Raw genomic sequence first — 19614 nt, 5'->3', positions numbered from 1 at the left:
GAATTAGGAAGTTTGTCATAATGTTATACCTGATTGGTGTATATGGAGAGAGAGAGAGAGAGAGAGAGAGAGAGAGAGAGAGAGAGAGAGAGAGAGAGAGAGAGAGAGAGAGAGAGAGAGAGAGAGATTTTTATGCACAGTCCCCCAACTTTCAGGGGCTCAAATGTAATTGGACAAATTAATATAATCAAATAAAATGTTAATTTTTTATATTTTGTTGAGAATCCTTTGCAAGCAATGACTGCCTGGAGTCTGAAACCCATGGACATCACCAAAGACTGGATTTCCTCCTTTGTGATGCTTTGCCAGGACTTTACTGCAGTGGTCTTCAGTTGTTGTTTGTTTGTGAGATCATCTTCTGTCACATCATCAATAAACACCAGTGACATAGTGCCACTGGAAGCAATGCATGTCCATGGCATCACACTGCCGTCATTTTGGTACATGTTGATCTTAGTTTCATCTGTCCGAAGAATACTTTTCCAGAACAGGTCTGGCTTTTTTAGATGTTAAGTCTAATCTAATCTAATTCTTGAGGCTTATGAATGGTTTGCACCTAATGGAGAACCCACTGTGTTTGCTCTCGTGAAGTCTTCTCTTGATTATAGACATTGACAATGACATGCCTCCTGGAGAGTGTTTTTCACTTGGCTGGATGTTGTGAAGGGGTTTTTCTTTACAATGGAGAGAATCCTGCGAACACCCACCACTGCTGGTAAACATGTTTATGTTGCTGAGCTCACCAGCGCATTCTTTTTTTCTCTCAGAATGTTTTCTCCGAAATTCCACCCTGCAGCTAATTTCATTGGTCAAGGTTACAGTGACGGTGACGGTGTGGCAATCACGCCACTGTAGGTTTAGGGTGTTTGGTGTAGGAAATCAGTACTGTGATTGACATGACCAGTACAATCGTAAGAATCGGCTGAAGGGCAGAGTTACCACTGAACTGGTTTTGGGGGAAAAACCACACTGGAGCTCTGAGCACAGACTGAGAGCAGAGGGAACCGGACAACACAGATGGTCAGGGAAGCCGAGGTGGAGCCACAGTTATGAACGTCCTAGGTGGAGCCAGGGTGCCTGAGGACTGAGGCAGAGCCGGTGGGACCAAGGAGGAGCTGGAGGGAAGGCGGAGCCAGATGGAGCCAAAGGGGTGAAGAGACGGAGCGCAGTGGCGTTCATGGTGCCAGCATGGCGACATCTGACCAAGGCACAGCCGAAGGGACGAGGGAGCCCAGTGGAGCCGCAAGGATGAAGGTATCTGGTGAAGCCGATGGAGGCAGGAGCCAAGGTGAAGCCGGCAGGTCAACGGATCGAGGTGGAGTGACGGGATTAGCAGATGGAGGTGGAGCCAGGAGATCCACTTGCCTGGGTAACGCTGGAAACCTGAAGACTAGAGGTGAATCCACACAGTGGAGTGGTATCAGAGGCAGGGCTGAGGAACTGACTGCCTTTGGAAGAGGAGGACACAGTAAATTTCATGCTGGACAGGATCAGTGGGGGCACAGGAGACTTTGTGCTGGACGGGACCAGCGGGGGCACAGGAGACTTCAAAATGGCTGGATTGGACCAGTGGGGAGAAACATGCAAATTTCCTCTAAATAATTTCCAGAGGACAGGCAAAACTCTTCCACACGGGTGGGGGTGTGGGAGGGGCTTTCCCTACATGCCATCGAACTTCACAAGCAATCACACCAGGACAGATGATCTAGCCGGCTCTATCTTTCTCTGTGGCTCGGGCTCCAGGGCTATGATTTACTCTTTTTTCCTACTGGCTCGTGCATCGTGGCAGGCTCTGTCTCACTGTCACATATTCAGTTAAATTCTGACTTTTCTGAAAAACAGACGTGCTTTTGTTTTCCGCATTGAAACTGATTAAATAAAAGACGTGCAGAGAGCGGTCCTGAAAGTTGGTTAAAAATCCACTGGTGTGCTTGAGAGATTGCTGCGCCCTGCTTAAGGCAAGGCAGCTGGACTGCCGGTAAGACCATATTTGCGTAGCTGAGTGAAGCGCACAACGAAGATAGCAGGAATAATTACTCAAATACAACTATGCACACATCGACAATAAAGGACAAAGAACTAAGGAAAACTCAGTGATTAAATACATGGGGAGTAAAGAGGATACAAATTAGACAAAATTAAAATAACTAACTTCTGGCGGACCGCTGTACGCATCGATTTACGGCGAAAGAGTAACCCTGGACCCTTGAACCCTTGACGCATGCGTATTGACGAACGCAGAAGCACAGAGGATAGAGCAAAACAAAACACCGGACATGAATTAGAAGTCTAAAACAATAATTTTAGATAGAAATGGCGGAGGATTTCGATATAAGAGAAGAGGGGCTTGAGTTTGTTGCCCAGCCCTATCTGTGAGAGGCGTCAAAGCTTGTGATGCTCCTATCGCATCAGGGGTTACTCTTTTGCCGTAAGCCGACTTGCGTACCACTGACCACCGGAGGCTAGTTATTTTAGTCTATACAATTTTAAATATGAATATTTTTCTTACACTAACGCATCACTTCGCTTCTCCCCCCTGCAACCCCCAAATGACCCGAGGGAAGGATGAGGGTTAAATCTTAAAAGCTGTTGATTATCACTGATTTTGGCCCAGAAATTCCTTATCGATACATCTCTACATATCACATTATGTAATTTTCGACAGTTTACACTTTCTTGCCAATTGCCATTTCCAGCAAATCCTCGCAGCATTTGACAAACCAACTCTTGTATGATGACATTCCCACAAGCTCTGTGGGCTTTTAAGCAGGGTGTGTTTGGTTATTAGAGTGATGAATCGTACATGCAGTCCTGTAAATCTTTGGTTATTGAGACATGTAGCAGGCTGAGGCTCGCCACAGGTCTCAGAGCTCTATGTCCTCCAGAGCAGCATGTTTCCCCCGGTCACGCCGTCTGCTCACACTGGCTCTTCTCCAGCTCACTATATGATCAACTCTACAAGCTGTCTTCTCTCTCTCTCTTTAGACTCACAGCTATAGACTAAACAAAGATTGGTGCCTAAAACATCTCAAGATCTCTTAAACTGTCCCAGTGACCAAAAGCTTGTGGATGGAGATTTGAATTAACAGCAAGTGACAAGCTTTACAGCGTGTCTACAAATATCCAGTCAAGCGGTGTCACTCTCACATGGAGGCATTAAAAATTGACTGACAATCAGTCACAACGAATCGCATCATTTGGGTGCATGAAGAGCAGACACTCGCTCACTCTCGCAAACAAACCAGTAATTAATTCCAAAGTCCACTGCATTGTGCATGCTGTGAAAAACATAACATAGGAAATAAAGAACTGGGACTCACCCCGTTATCACTAGCAGGACTCTGAACCTGCAGAGGAGCAGAAAGGCAATAAAATCACTCACACCATCACTGAGTATTTACACGAAACACATCATTACAGTCAGAAAGATCTCAGACTTTATACAACCTACATGCAAAGTTTTTCTAAAAAAAGCATATGCATGAAACAATCACAACACAAAACAATCAAAAACTAGTTTAAAATAAGTTCTTAAAGCCCGTTCACACCAAGGACGATATAAAGATTTAGTTCTTAAAATCGTTCTCAATATTAAAGAATAGCAGAGTTCACACCACAACTATAACGATAACGGCACAGAGAAACGTTAACGTTGGAATCACTTTCAGAATATTTTTTTCCAGCTGATGAAAACATTAACAGCCAATCAGAATCCATCCTGCTGTCACGAGCTTGAGCATTTAAAGTGAAAGACAAGCATGCACATTGAATAAACACAACAATATCATCCGCTGGTGTGAACGCTAATATAGTTATCTTTGTAGTTAATGGTTTCATGTGGTTTTCAAGACACGTTGACATTCGACTCATGTGTCATGTGGTGTCACCATCAAGTAAAAGTAATAGCATATTTTCCTTACACACTGAATACAAATTTTATTCATAATTTAAGTATTTTTCTAAATAAGTATTTTAACAGATATCGTGAATTATGAATTCAAAACTATCATTACGTTTTTGGGGAGTCACATCACACAACATTTTACAATATGAACTAACCTTGCCTTGTCAAAAAAAGGTGAAATGATCTGATATTATAAGAGACTTCTTGATCTCGACACACAGTCAAGAGGGTCCTATGATATCATTTGTGTTTTTAGCGGAGTGCCTATTTACACAAAGTCTTGTCGGCAGAGGCTATTTACACTAGCTAGACCCACCATTGTCTGACTGAGCTGGACAAAATTTCAAAAGAAATCCTGATAACAACAGGAGCAGTGGTGTGGAGAGCCAGGCGGATGACGTTAGCTTTTGACACGATCAACCCAAGTTCGAATCTGACTTTTTTCCTGAACTCATTCTTTTCCCCATATCATATCAGCTCAAAGAGGCATTTATTTTAAATAAAATCAATAAAATATTCTAAAAGTGGAAATAAAGTGCCTAATGGGTATTTAATAATGGGAATAGAGTGTTTAAAGGGTAGGGTTGTGTAGGGATGGGCTTTAGGGACAAGGACAAGTAATGTCCCAATTTATGATTTTAATAAAAAAAATATAATCATATACACTGAATCATTTGTTATTATTGCATACTGTTTTATAATATACCACAATACACTGAGGTGCAAATAGAATCTCCCACTAGTATTTGCATTTTTCACATAGTATAAATAGTGTTGTTTTTTTCTTGTTTTTTTCTTTACCACATCAATATTTTGTGTCTAGGAAGAGGAAAAACTGTAAACTTCAAATGTATATATTCGCAACTGGATAATTTTAAACTACAACGCAAACAGACATGCACTAAAAGCCACAAAACTCCCATTTTGATTTCACAAGGTCTAGTAAAATCAGATGAGCGAATAGCACAAATTTACCGACATTAAAAAATAAAGGCCTACCAAGGTAATTTCTGGTCAGACTAAAGGACAAAGATTCATTCACTCTTCTTTGACCTGTTTTATTACTCACACATCAGCATTCAGGGCACCAGCTGCAGCTAAGCGGGCAATGACTTATGATGGTCAGAAAGGGCCCTCTGGGACAGAGATCACTGGCATCAGTTCAGCTCACAGTGAGAGCAACAGATAAATGTACCAGCCCAGTGGATTCAATTGGCGCACCAGAAACAATTCAACCGATCGCTGGATCTCTGCCAGTGACATTGTGTTCAATCTGTCCCTCAGCTCAGCCAAAAGATCACAAAAAACATATTAAAATGTTTCTATATTTTAAATTTGAGTAGAATTTTTAAGCCATTTCTACTTCTTGTTCAGGTTTTTATGGAAGATTATTTCCGCCACAGAATAAAACATTTTAAAAGATAATTGCAACATTTTATCTCACAAGTGTGTTTACATCTCACAATTCGGACTTTTTTTTCCTCAGAATTGCTAGATATAAACACGCAGTTGCGAGAATTCTGAGAGTTGTCAGAATTGCGTGATATAAAGTCAGAATTGCGAGATATGTCAGAATTGCGTGATACGTCAGAATTGCGTGATATAAAGTCAGAATTGCGAGATATAATATCAGAATTACGAGACATAAAGTCAGAATTGCGTTATATACAGTCAGAATTGTGAGATATGTCAGAATTACGAGATATAAAGTCAAAATTGCGAGATATAATGTCAGAATTGCGTGATATAATGTCAGAATTGCGAGATATAAAGTCAGAATTACGAGATATAAAGTCAGAATTGTGAGATATAAAGTCAGAATTGTGAGATATAATGTCAGAATTACGAGATATAAAGTCAAAATTGCGAGATATAATGTCAGAATTGTGAGATATGTCAGAATTGCGAGATATAAAGTCAGAATTGCGTAATATGTTAAAAATTGCGTGATATAAAATCAGAATTGCGAGATCCTGGGAAAAAAAGTCTGAATTGCGAGAAAAAAAAGTTGCAATTACCTTTTACATTTTTTTATTCTGTGGCGGAAACAAGCTTCCATAGTTTTTCAACCTTTACACCATATATACTCAGAAAAAAAACTGCAAAAAATTATCCTTTAACTTCACTAGGGCAGTTAATACTTTTTCATTCGGCAAGGATGCATTAAATTGATCAAAAGTGACAGTAAAGACATTTATAATGTTACAAAAGATGTCCTTTTTTTTTTTTAAATGCTGTCCTTTTGAACTTTCTATTCATCAAAGAATAAAAATGTATCAGTTTCCACAAAAATAATGGAATGGAAACTTCCAACAAATTCTTCAACACTATAAATATTCTCTTGGTGTATTTCTGAAGGCAGCATCTGCTTTTTGTCTTGCACTACGCTATACTGAAAGTCTGGTTTTCTGATGCGTTTATTACATGGTTGGCGGCTAAAGTTCAAATAGTCGAAGTGGCTGATAAAGCCTTGCTGCTGCATATGCGCAAACTGTACTTAAGGATTTTGTAAGTGTACACTGCTCTTAGCAAAGTCTGGAATCCTTTGAAGCGTGCACGCAAGGGATTAGACAGGAATGCAAACCACAAGCAGAGTGTGTATAGCTGTGAATATATTCTGAGGAGCCAAATGAGTGTGTGTCTTTGCTGCATGGATGGCAGAATCAATAAGGTGTGGGCCAACTCTTCTCAACTCCAGCACCAAACTGTCACAGAGGAAGAAGCAGAGACCCTGGCTCTGACCCACGTTAAGATGGCTGATGCTTTTTTGGGTTGATTCAATCTTTTTTTTTTTTTTACAGGGATGAAGAGCAATTACAGTAAGAGGCTAGAGAGCGCTGCTTGTTTTGGGGTCACTTAACCAACAGATTATGAAACACAGGCTGGAAAAGCAATATGCTGCGATTAATCCAGGTGTTTCGGCTATAAATCACGTGACCCAGAATGTTCTGATGTTAATAGCCGAGTTTCCACCGCAGGAACTTTCCCCAGGAACTATAGGGACTTTGGGGTGGCACTTGGGGTGTTTCGACCACAGGAACCAGGGTCTAAATGAAGTAATGTATCCTCAAAACGTCCCTGCTTCCGAGGTAGTACTTTTTCAAAGTTCAGGAACTTTCAAGAGAGGGACATGGGCGCTGAACATGCTGATTGGTTGAGTTCACGCAGCATTTTAAAAGTTTGGTGGAAACAGGGCTTAAAGCCCAACCAAGATCTTAGTGGTCAACCAATTCTGGACCGTCATGTCGCATGCACTTTCTTCAACTGTTTTTGTCTGTAAAATGAAAGTCAATTGGGGTCCGAAACAATTGGACTTCACTAACTTTCAGTGTATGGACAAAATTACACTGAGGGGGTTTTCATACTGGGCATGTTTGCCACGGTCCAAATCTGAGTGCCTTTGTTCCAAGCCTTTGTGCACAGGCTACATTACTTCCTGAACAAATGTGCACACAAGTCTAAATTGCTTACACATTCACGCAAATTGTACCACAGTTCAATGCAACCCAGGTCCTTAAGTGATGACAACATTTTCATTTTTTGGAGAACTATCCAACCTAGGCTCAATGGGGAAAAACATGCTTGTGGCGACATTTCCGCACACACCTTGCTTCTTGCACATTTCGCGACAATTTAAAAGTGTGATGTCCAGTTGCTGCTAAAAGCACATTCCGTTCTTACCAAAGCCAATTAACGTCAAGGTTTTATTTCATTGGTTGCTGTACGTATCACACAATTTCGGAAATTAAATATCAGGTGAGTTGCGCTAGGCAACCATGCCATTTCGGCTTGCTTCTACAAGTCTTCGACAAATCATGACCTGTGTATACCGAACACTTCACATTGCAAGCTGTACCAGGTGAGCTACCGATCAAGTTTAATACGTCAAAAAAGCCATACGACAGTGGTTACGTGACATAAATGTAAAAATGAATTAGTTTACAACTCTTCTCAACTCCAAGTGTTTTGAACACTTTTACCATAGTGGATGGTAAACTAAACAAGTCTTTATTAATCAATAATATGTGTAAAAGGGAATAAAATAGGTTGCTGTTTTTAATGGCGCTAGTGTTCATGTCAGCTGGAAACTGCAGTTAATTGTAATTTTTTGAAGTTTTGCAAAAATGCAGGTAAATGCGTGTTTTTTCCAATGAGCCTATGCTGGTGCTATCACTTTAATTTTTACATATGGCCTCTCCAACCATAAATGTGACCCTGGACCACAAAACCAGTCATAAGTCGTACGGGTATACTTGTGGCAATAGCCAATTGTACATTGTATGGGTCAAAATCCTACCGTAAATATATATCAAAAATTTATTATTAGTAGTAATATGCATCGCTAATGACTTCATGTGGACAACTTTAAAGGCAATTTTCTCAATATTTCGATTTTTTAGCAACCTCAGATTCCAGATTTTCAAATAGGTGTATCTCGTACCGGAAAGCTTATTTATTCAGCTTTCAGAGTATGTATAAATCTCAATTTTTAAAAAATGTAGGCTAACCGTATGATTGGTTTTGTGGTTCAGGGTCACAAATGTACATCCATGGCAATAAATGTAAATGTGGCGAACAGGTGGAATCTCGTGTCAAACGCAATCACATGTGAAGGCCTCATCAAATTCAAGAGTAATGCAGGGGGAATTTGATTTACGCAACTCATGAGAATGCTGAACACACACATCTACAGCGCATAGCCTACTGTACGTCATTACACTTTACTAAACGTGTGTAATGAAATGCATAATACACTCAAGCCTGTGTGAACCTTATAGTGACCCAACAAACGCCGTATCCATGTAACATGAGCCATATTCCCAGTAAATGAGCCTGTATTAAAGGTGCTATGAATAATTAAAACGACGTCTTCCAATGGTGGTGGCTGAATGATGCTCATAATGGGCTTTAACCCAATGCGGCTCGAACCACCGAGACCTCTTTCCCGCAAAACGCAACAGCATCATGTCATTGTTCTTCCATTTACGGACCCCACATGAAAGATGAAACAGGTTCTTACCGCAGGAAGAAGCGGCTCCATCTGCGCCCCTTGATCTTTCACATCCATCCTAGATATTTTGGCTTAGCTTTTGTCTTGTTCGTCTGTGGTGAATGTTCTCTAAAATACTGATAGGAAGGTGGCGAAAATGTAATGTATGTTGATGCGTAGAGGTGTAGTAACCATTGGGGGGGGGTTTCCGCTCTTCCTTCACTCGCGCGCGTCCGTGCTTGCGCTCCTTCAGCGTGTCATTTGCGCTCGCGTGACGCAACTGCGACCGGCAGCACGTGAGTTAACAGAAACCACCGGGACGTGATGGATAAACGGATGAAAGACACAGGGGACAAACGGACACTTGAAGCTTCAGTTTACTACAGTGTGAGAATATTATTTATAGAGCGCGCTGAGTTCAACAAATGCCGAACCTGACGGGGGGGAAACGTGATTGATTTATAACATCTATAAACTAGATTTTATTTGTCAAAAATGTTTGAATAGCCTATAACTAAAACTGAAAGTATGTAGCCCATATTTATTTAAATATATATATATATTTGATTTACAAATGTCAGTAGGCTAATTAGCTTTTGTGTTTCTTGCAGTGTAGCCTAATTTTTTAATCTTCTAGTTCAAAACCAGATAGGCTGTTATTAACATAAAATCGCAAAGTTGTCGCAAAATGAACTTCCTATTTTTTCTGGCCAATAACAGTGGACGTACAATAGCATACGGGTGTCTTAAACGCACGTCTGGTTAGATATTTGTGGGGACTCTCCATAAACGTAATGGTTTTTACAACTGTAGCTATATTCTACCCCCTTACACTTACCCTACCCCTAAATCCATCACACACAACTTTTTGCATTTTTACATTTTCAAAATAAATAAATAAATTATAATTAATTCTGTATGATTTATAAGCTTGTTTCCTCATGGGAACCTCAATTTGGGTCCCCACGGTGACTCGAGTCCCCATCAGTGTGCATTCAGGTTTAAGTCTCCATCAGGATAGAAAAACATGTACACACACACACACACACACACGTTTGTTTTTGTGAAATGTTAGGACATTCCATAGGCGTAATAGTTTTTATACCGTACATGTAGGCCTATATGTATATTCTATCCCCCATACACTGCCCCTGCCCCTAAACCTACCCATCACAGGAGACATTCTGCATTTTTACATTTTCAAAAAGCATCACTTAGTCTGATTTATAAGATGTTTTCCTCATGGGGACCTAAAAATGTCCCCACAAGGACGAGGATTTCGGATATTGCCATCTTTGTGGGGACATTTTGTCCCCATAACGTAGGGATTACCAGTCCCCCCCCCCCCCCCCCCCCACACCCCCCACACCCCCCACACACACACACACACACAATCACCATTCAGCTGAATAGCCAGCAGTGGAATTGCATTTACAGCATGGACAATTAAAACAAAAAGTACCTTCTTAAACAATCAAATGTAAAAAATGAATGAACATGCACAGTTTTCAGTGACAGGCCAAGTTCTACCTTTTCTGACCATTGGACTAATGTCCATCTCTTCGTAAGACATAATTGTGCTTTATCTAGGCTAAACCCACATATATAACTGTACATAAAACTTATCTATTACCAAAAGCATTGGCCTACAGTTTATCTAAAGTGCTTTACCGCTGGACAACTGAGTGTCAATCAATCTCTTCCACTAGACTTTGACGCCACCTTGTGGGTGAATAGCTATATAACGAGAACGGACCTTTTAGCGATGTAATACCCGAAATAATTTCATTATTATTTAGACTAGCTACTCACCTTCATCATGGTTTTCGAATTCCAAATTTGTATTTTTATGTGGAACAAAAAATGAGATAGGCTGTGTATCTTCAAGTGCCAAAACACATTAAAAGCACTATAAAAATAAGTTAGGAAGCTATAGCTACATAATATACATATTATAGCTTTGTGTGGAAAAATGTAGCCTAAAATGGTTGTCAGTAGGCAGTGAAAATCTTCCTTTCCGCGTTAACCGATAAATGATATGCGTATATCAAACTGTCGACGCGCAGTGTTTGGGTGGACAAGTCAAGAACAAACTGAACATGACCGAATGAAATGCCATGTAGGTGAGGAAATAGTGTAACATTTCCATTCCTGGAAGGTCTATAAATAAATTGATTAGTATTTTACATAGGCTATGTAAACAGTTTGGCCAGCAGGGTTGTTTTGTGTAGGGTCTCTGGTTATTTCAGGTTGACAGCTGCGGAAATAGCTATTCACACTTGATCCCTTCACTGTAATGTAGCCTACACTAAGAGAGTTTGTAGCGGCATTTAGTCATAGATTCTGCTTCCGTGTTTAAGCCTATTGCTTATGGTAGAATTACACTCTTATTTCCTCCGGGTCAAGGACACATAGCCTACTAAGCTGTGTCCCAAAACCATGGTCAGCTGCACATTGCCTACATAAGACAGACAGCATTCGAAAGTTCATTCTTACGTTTGCCGCTAGGAGTCAGTGTTGTAAAGTAGGCTATTATACACTCACACCAACTTGCAATGTTGTAAATAGTGTCAAATGGGTTAATCGCGATTAATCACATCCAAAATATATAATGTATATATTTAAGAACTATTTGCAAGTATATACTGTATTTATATCATTTATATTATATATAAATATTGTATATATAAATATAGGCTAACATTTTTTTCTTAAATATATACATGCATGTGTGTGTATTTATACATAATAATTCTACACAGTACACACACATATTATGTAAACACATCCTTTTATTTCGGATGCACAGTACACACATATAAACACATGCGATTAATCGCGATTATTCGATTTGATAGCACTAAATGTAAATAATACATCAAACGATCAAGGAGTCGAATATAAACTGTAATTTAAGTTGCAGCGATTTTTTGAGGGATTTAATATACTCAAACATCTGACAATTTATTTAGGTTACACATCAAACATTCTGACACCAGCAGAATGCCATGACTTCACATTAACATATTCTATATTTTACAATAAGCATCTAATCAAAGAAGCTTTAAATAAAGATACAGTTTTGATAGACCACGATTATTAAATTCCCATAGTAAACACTGTTGTGATAGTAGGCTAATAACAATTTATCTAGATTCATTATATTGGGACTGTATGTTTTAACAAACACTCATATGATGGTCTATAAATGCATATTTTTTCCTTTCCTTTGTTTCATATTACCACCACTAAAAAAAAAATACACAGAATACTCAGTTCAGACATGGTGGAGCAATGGTGCAGAGTCATTAAAGGGTTAGTTCACCCAAAAATGAAAATTCTGTCATTATTTACTCACCCTCATGTCGTTCCAAACCCGTAGGACCTTCGTTCATCTTCTGTACACAAATTAATATATTTTAGAGGAAATCCCAGAGCTTTCTGACCCCTCCATAGACAGCAATTTCAAGGGCCAGAAAGGTAGTAAAGACATCATTAGTCCATGTGACTACAGTGGTTCAACCAAAATACTTTCATACTTTCACTTTCATTTTTGGGTGAACTAACCCTTTAACATTAAAATAAATAAATATTGTATACATAATGTTATTTCTATACTAACAGCATTATAATTGCACACTCAGTCCAGGGAGGTTTACATTTGAGTGTCAAAATGAAAAAAGTCAGGTTCTTTGATCAAATTTCTTTCCCTGTTCTGTGAGACCTGAGTGTCTTTTGCAGTTTGAACATCTGAAACAGGAGTGATAGAGGAATTTCTCTGTTGCGCTTCTTCCAAAATCCTTAAATCACTGGAATCGACTGATTCAATGGAAGATTGAGTCTCGGTCCACGTCGAATCCGTGGCATCTTTTCCTTCAAGCTCCTCAGAAACCTCCAGAGCAGATCCGTCTATTTCCAACATATCTCCATCCTCGGGCATGTAATTCAGTTGGGTTGATCTTTCAAGAGTCGCGTCTACGCCCCAGCCAGGCAGATTTGAGACGGTTTTACTACAGTTCTCCAACAAACCCTTTGAATCCCATCCAGCGGCACTGGTGTAGTAATCCAAACTGTTACTAGTGCCACCAGTACTAGTAAAAGGCACACTTTTGACCCCCGCTGTGGCGTAAGAGAGGAGAGCTGCTGTGTTTACATCAGTTTCGTATGATGGAGCAGCTGAGGAAGACACAAACCAGCGCTGTCCGGAGGGTGTACTGCTCTCTTGGGTTTGGTTTGTTAGGCTGTTAGTAAGCGTGAGGTGTCGGTCAGTAGTGCCAGGGTCAGGGCTAAGAGTTGTAAAACAGGATTTTGCGTAACTGTTGACAAACTGCTCCTGGAATAAGGCGCTTGTCATTGCGTACCGGGAGCCAAGAAGCCACTGTGAGTGTGGAGAGTCGACGGGTGTGGGGGTCAGTCGGTCAGCGTCGCAGCCACTGTAACTTCTAGAGACGTGGAGAAAAGAACAGAAAAACAGGAGGAAATTAGGTAATATTATCCACCTTTTTCCTACGCCCGATGCTGGGAGTAACTTTTGTTAAACTGTAAACAATCTCTGTGAACGCAATAAGCACTGGTACAATGAGATGGCATTATTCTTCTCGCCCTTTAACAAAGGAAATTTCACAGTGAAAAAACATTAACAAATGACTACAACAGACCATAAATATTTCCACAGCAATATTGCAGACATGTTAAACATCACTGTAGTGAGTCTGCATTATGTAACATAATCAAAAAATGCTCAATAAATGGAACATTGAGTAATAATAATTCAAAGTGATTTCCGTCATTTTGCCAGGCCATAAATATTGCATACCTGCTTTAGAAACCGGTAAACACTGCTAATAGGGATTAGAAGTGAAAAAGGGAGACAATTACTTTAAAGCATCCGTGTGAAAACAAACCTGAAGAGAGATGTGAGGAGTTGGGGAGAAAAGTGAGAAATTCTTTGTGAATTCCAGTGAATTATTCATGGGCTATTTCATAAATTAAATCGGGAGAGCGCACTACAAATGTGCACTATACACCGATCAGGCATAACCTTCCTAATATTGTTTTGGTCCCCCTTTTGCTGCCAAAACAGCCCTGACCCATCAAGGCATGGACTCCACTAGACCCCGGAAGGTGTGCTGTGGTATCAGGCGCCAAGACGTTAGCAGCAGATCCTTTAATTCCTGTAAGTTGCGAGGTGGGGTCTCCAAGGATCGGACTTGTTTGTTCAGCACATCCCACAGATGGTGGATTGGATTGAGATCTGAGGAATTTGGAGGTCAAGTCAACCCCTCAAACTCGTGCTCCTCGAACCATTCCTGAACCATTTTTGCCTTGTGGCAGGGCACATTATCCTGCCAAAAGAGACCACAGCCACCAGGGAATACCGTTTCCATGAAAGGGTGTACATGGTCTACAACAATGCTTAGGTAAGTGGTACGTGTCAAAGTAACATCCACATGGATGGCAGGACCTAAGGTTACATTGCCAAAAACATTCCACTGCCTCTGCCGGCTTGCCTTCTTCCCATAGTGCATCCTGGTGCCATGTGTTCCCCAGGTAAGCGACGCACACGCACCCGGCCATCCACATGATGTAAAAGCAAATGTGATTCATCAGACCAGGCCGCCTTCTTCCATTGCTCCGTGGTCCAGTTTTGATGCTCACATGCACACTGTTGGCATTTTTGGTGGTGGACAAGGGTCAGCATGGGCACCCTGACTGGTCTGCAGCTATAAAGCCCCATATGCAACAAACTGCAATGCACCTTTCTATCAGAACCAGCATTAACTTCTTGAGCAATCTGAGCTACAGTAGCTGGTCAGTTTGACTGGACCACACGGGCCAGCCTTTGCTCCCCACGTGCATCAATGAGCCTTGGCCTATGACCCTGTCGCCGGTTCACCACTGTTCCTTCCTTGGACCACTTTTGATAGATACTGACCACTGCAGACCAGGAAAACGCCACAAGAGCTGCAGTTTTGGAAATGCTTTGATTCAGTTGTCTAGCCATCACAATTTGGCCCATGTAAAACTCGCTCAGCTCAAATCCTTGTGCTTGCTCATTTTTCCTGCTTCTAACACATCAACTTTGAGGACAAAATGTTCACTTTCTGCCTAATATATCCCTCCCACTAACAGGCGCCGTGATGAAGAGATAATCAGTGTTATTCACTTCACCTGTCATAGGTGATAATGTTATGCCTGATCGGTGCATGTCGTCTTTTTTCATACTGTTACAGCAGAATACAAAGGGGGAAAAAAAAAAGAATCAGGAGGAAAAGAATGAAAAGAGCTATTGTTGTTATACCATGTTAAAATACCAAGCATTACGTTATTGTCCTAAAATAGAACATGAAGGACATTTTACAGCTAATACAGTCAAACAGACGGATGAGGATTTTTTGTTGTGCAATATTATGGTGTAAAATTATTTGTTTCAGTCTTTTTGAGTGGAACTTCCCCAAACAGGAAGTGCCTCTCATAATCTAAAATGCGAATTATTTAAATTTGGAATATGTGTAGCATGGCCATTGTAATGTAAAGTGCTAACAGAAATAAACGTTTTAATTATTATTATTAATATCAACAAATATAATACTCATCATTAATATCAACAATAATAATAATCATAATATTGTTGTTAATATTAATACATTCAATTTATTTAAATTCATTTTTAAAAGCATTTTCATTTCTGCCGTCAAGTCCAAATAAAAATTCAGATTAGAAAACCTGCAAGAGAATCAATTATCAAGGCATTAATTTGCATGGAAATGAACTTACGAATCATAATTGTCCCGAAATCCTTTCGCAAATGGATTGTGATCAATTTTTAGTTGAGTTACCTGAGGAAATAAAGACACATGCATCATTAAATCAGTTCATATTTCTTTTCTTGTAGTGTAAATGAATGCAGCGAAAGACTAGTTCTTACATCTGTGTTCTGGTAAGCTGTGACAGCCATAAACTGCGTCTCGGGAAAGGTGAATGTCTGCACTCGATCAGGATCACTTGTATCTTCATCTCCACTCTTGTTTATTTCAATCACATGCACCCTCGGCTGATACTTATGAAGAGACTGTAGGACGATCATCTTGGAAAGACAAAGAAAAAATATAAATGATAAAAAAAAAAAAAATCCCAAGAAACTTCACAAGCTGCCCATAAAAATAAAGAATACATGTACTGTATCATTTCCCTTGTTACTACACCATAAAGGACAAGTAACACCATTTAACCTCATGTGCGTGCTATTACACAGCTACAAACAAGCTCTTTGGAAATAAAGGTGGTTGTAAGATATGACATTTTAGCTCATACTAGTGTTATAATTAATCATTTGTAAAAAGCGTCCCACTTTATTTATATTAAGGTAACATGTTAAGATAAAATTGAGACCCTCACAAATAATGCCATTTTGAAACATCATTATCAAGGTCCAAAAATGTTTTGAGAAGCTAATTTTGGTCACACTTTATATAACTTTATAAAGTACACATTAGTAAATAGTTCATTCATCATTTATAACGCAATTATAGACATTAGTAGGCAGTTTATAAATTCAGTTGTTTATAAGCATATCTATAATGTGTTTAATAATTTAATTTCTTTACTTTATTATCAATTTATCATTTCTAAATTAAATATTAGCATTTATTAACACACTGACTGGTAACTATTACTATATGTCTAAATAATAAGATGTATAAATGCAGTTATTATGAGGTGTCATGACAAAAATGAATGACAAAGACCTTGTGGCAGTTATTGTTGATTATTGACTCTATATATTGTGACTAAAATACTCCTACTGATTGTTTTCATGAAGAGAACATTAAATATGAAATCACCTGAGTGGTGTTGCTGGACGCTCCCTTGTTGTTTGTCAGCTTCAGTTTTCCGAAAGAGATCTCCTGACGCATCCAGTGCGCGCCGGTGTTTGGAGAGTCCGGGTGCGTGTATACTCGGTTTCCTTGAGGAAAACAACCAAACCATTTAATTCATCTGTTAGGGACTACTATTAAACGGGAGAAACTAACATTATTATTACTGTGTGGTTATTTATTTATTAAAATCAGACTTTCCCCCCCAGAGTAAGCTATGTCATTTGGTCCATTACGCTTTGGAAAAAGGAAGGAAAATCGCCACAATTTTGATTGCAAAAAAAAACTGTGACTCTTTGTGCTCGATGCAAAGCTTCATGATAAATTCCTCTTGAGTTGATTATTAGTTTACCCGTAACATGGGGTTTACCGGTGACATTAGTGTCCGCTTTGCCACAAGGAACCCATTTTCCGCCCTGGAACCTCCAGTGGTTCGGATCCGCCAGAATCACATCCACAACAATATTATACTGACACGTCGGGTCAAGACCAGAAACGCTAAAACTTAGAAACGGAAACATCCGGCTGCAGGAAAAAAGGGAGAAAAAAAATAAACAAAAATAGCATTTTTATATTTTTTACACACCGAAATACCAGACATACTAGACATGCACCTGCAATAAATGGGCTGAAAAACGTTAAAATCGTTTTATAATTTATAATAAATTACTACCAATGTAATTAATTACAAAACAATATTAATAACAATTAAATACAATTATATTAAATTGTTCCAAAAAATACAAATAGATCAATTTAAAAGATTATTTAAAGAGTAGACTTACCGTCCCTGTTTAGTAATGATCATTTCTGTTTGGTGTCTGTGGAATTTGAACCACAGCCCCCGGTTACACAGGTAAACCTGAGCTTTACCGGGAACCGAGTGGAAAGGATAGACCGCGGCGTTTGCGTAAGTTTGTCCGTACGGCTGTGAGTACGCGTAGCTCAGCCCATTGTACGGCCCGTTGCTGATGACCGGGTGAGGTGTCATGTAGTGACTGGAGAGTGCCGGGAGCGCGGGCACCACATGCTGACCCGAGTACGAGAACATTGCAGAAGACGATGCGAAATCCGTCCGCGCTTGACTTGATTCAGGCAAATTACACGTGTCCGCACTGTCACTGTCATCCCGTGCCGCGGAGACGCAGTCCAGAGCGTTTGGTGAGTTTCTCATCCCTGTGGAGAGTCTTTTCAAAGGTGGCTCGTTCTCCAGGGTGTCACCGGAGGAGGAGACGCGGTCGTCCCCCGCGGCGATGTGCGTAAAATCACCCACCGGTTCGTTGGCCAGTGCGGACGGTGAAGGGAGTTGTTGCAGGTGCATAACTCACTGAGAAAGTTCTCAGAGTTCGACCTGGGTTCAGAACTTCAGACCTCAGACATGATGCTTTGACTGGATGCCCTCTGTGCCAGCGTGTTCACACAGAGCTTAATATAGGAAAATGACGTCGCTCCGCGTTTGATAACAGCAGAATGGGCTGGTATTTGCATTTAGATTGGCATTAAGCCTGCTTACGCGGCTTTTTGGAGTAGGTTAAATCTGAAATAAACCCATTAACTGTTAAACTGTATTCTACTGGGTTACAAGAGTATAAAATGTTCCTGCTACCTGACAAATATCGCAGGTGTCCTGAGAAATGCAGTGACACCCAGCTCAAATGAAAGGAAAAAATGTGAACGATCATGTTAGTTTAGTCAGTCAAAATCGCTTTGCCAAAATCAACCAAGGGCTTGGTTTTATTGTCAGCACAGTTCGGAATATTTATTATTATTAATAATTATTATTATTAGTCATTGTTTTATAACTCGATGCCGCTAGCAGCACATCATTTACATTATGCAGTAGCTATAGGCCTAGGTTTTCAGTAAACTATACTTAATTTAAGCTATAGGCCTACTGGCTTAAATATTGCATATGGCTGCAATTTTCATAAATCACTGTGCATGGATTCCTTTCATAGAATAGATAACTGGCACAACCTTGCCTTTTAGTTATTGTTATCGGTACAAATATTATATTGCAGTGTTTTCTATAAATAATTTATCCGTGTAGATTCATAAAATTGAATGAAAATGACTTCTTGCAGACTTGGCAAGGGCTGGGCATCCTGTCACTCACATGACATCACAGCATAGCAAACCACAATCCAATCAATTCCCGAACTGGAAAATCAAGTCCCACCCTACGTTTTTTCTTGTTCGAGAAGCCGTTTCACTCTGATATATGCAGTGTTGCCAATTTAGCAATTTTGTTGCTAGATTTAGCAACTTTTCAGACTACCCTAACAGCTTTTTTGTCTTTTTTTTCCAAAAAGCACCTAGCAACAAATTTAGCAATTTTTTAAATTTATTTGGCAACTTCTGGAAAGTGACTCTAATCCAGACAACACGCGCACAAGCTCAATAGGTCAAGCGGTTCATTCATTCATAATTCCTTAAGAACGCTGTGGAAATCGCTGTAAATACCGGAATATCATTTAGGTAGCATATTTGCACATGACATGCAGGAAAAAAACTAGTCGGCTAAATCGTGCGCACAATTTATAAATCGAGGGAACAAATTAGCAAATTCTGCGCACAATTTACTTTTTTTTCTTGTACATCATGTGCAGAGCTCCGTACATATTAACTTACACATTGCTTTAATTATTTTACAAACAAATCTAAATTAGCATTTTAAATATCTCCGCATTACATAATGGCATAGTTTTGCCTTGCGATTACGTAATGATGTCATTTAGCAACTTTTAGCAACAAATCGATCTGCATTTAGCAACTTCCCCTGAAAATTAGTTGGCAACAGTGGATATACGTCACAATAGTGTGGAAAAGCCTATCCCATGGGC

The 19614-nt window shown here is 39.8% G+C and overlaps 2 protein-coding genes across 5 annotated transcripts in view; both read right to left on the bottom strand.

Moving 5' to 3' along the window:
* Positions 1–9170, bottom strand: part of slc4a10a (solute carrier family 4 member 10a) — a 74625-nt gene extending 65455 nt beyond the window's left edge. The window contains exons 1-2 of one of the 4 annotated variants that reach the window (XM_079844895.1): positions 8925–9170; positions 3321–3347 (exon numbers count right to left, since the gene is read on the bottom strand). In XM_079844895.1, coding sequence (XP_079701021.1) covers positions 3321–3347; positions 8925–8972 — 75 coding nt within the window. In that variant the 5' untranslated portion in view covers positions 8973–9170. The remainder of the gene's footprint in view (positions 1–3320; positions 3348–8924) is intronic. The other 3 variants (XM_079844892.1, XM_079844896.1, XM_079844893.1) reach the window with 3 other exon arrangements.
* A 3379-nt stretch (positions 9171–12549) lies between these two features.
* tbr1a (T-box brain transcription factor 1a) lies at positions 12550–18092 on the bottom strand (the record flags this gene model as incomplete). The annotated part of the gene is made up of 6 exons (XM_079845349.1): positions 12550–13336; positions 15672–15733; positions 15823–15981; positions 16739–16860; positions 17142–17296; positions 17557–18092. 6 exons carry the CDS (start codon positions 18090–18092, stop codon positions 12550–12552), a joined length of 1821 nt encoding a protein of 606 aa, XP_079701475.1.
* Positions 18093–19614: the final 1522 nt, after the last annotated feature.

This window comes from Gobio gobio, assembly GCF_949357685.1.
Source record: "Gobio gobio genome assembly, chromosome: 19".
Classification (NCBI taxonomy): domain Eukaryota; kingdom Metazoa; phylum Chordata; class Actinopteri; order Cypriniformes; family Gobionidae; genus Gobio; species Gobio gobio.
This window is presented reverse-complemented; position numbering and strand designations above follow the sequence as displayed.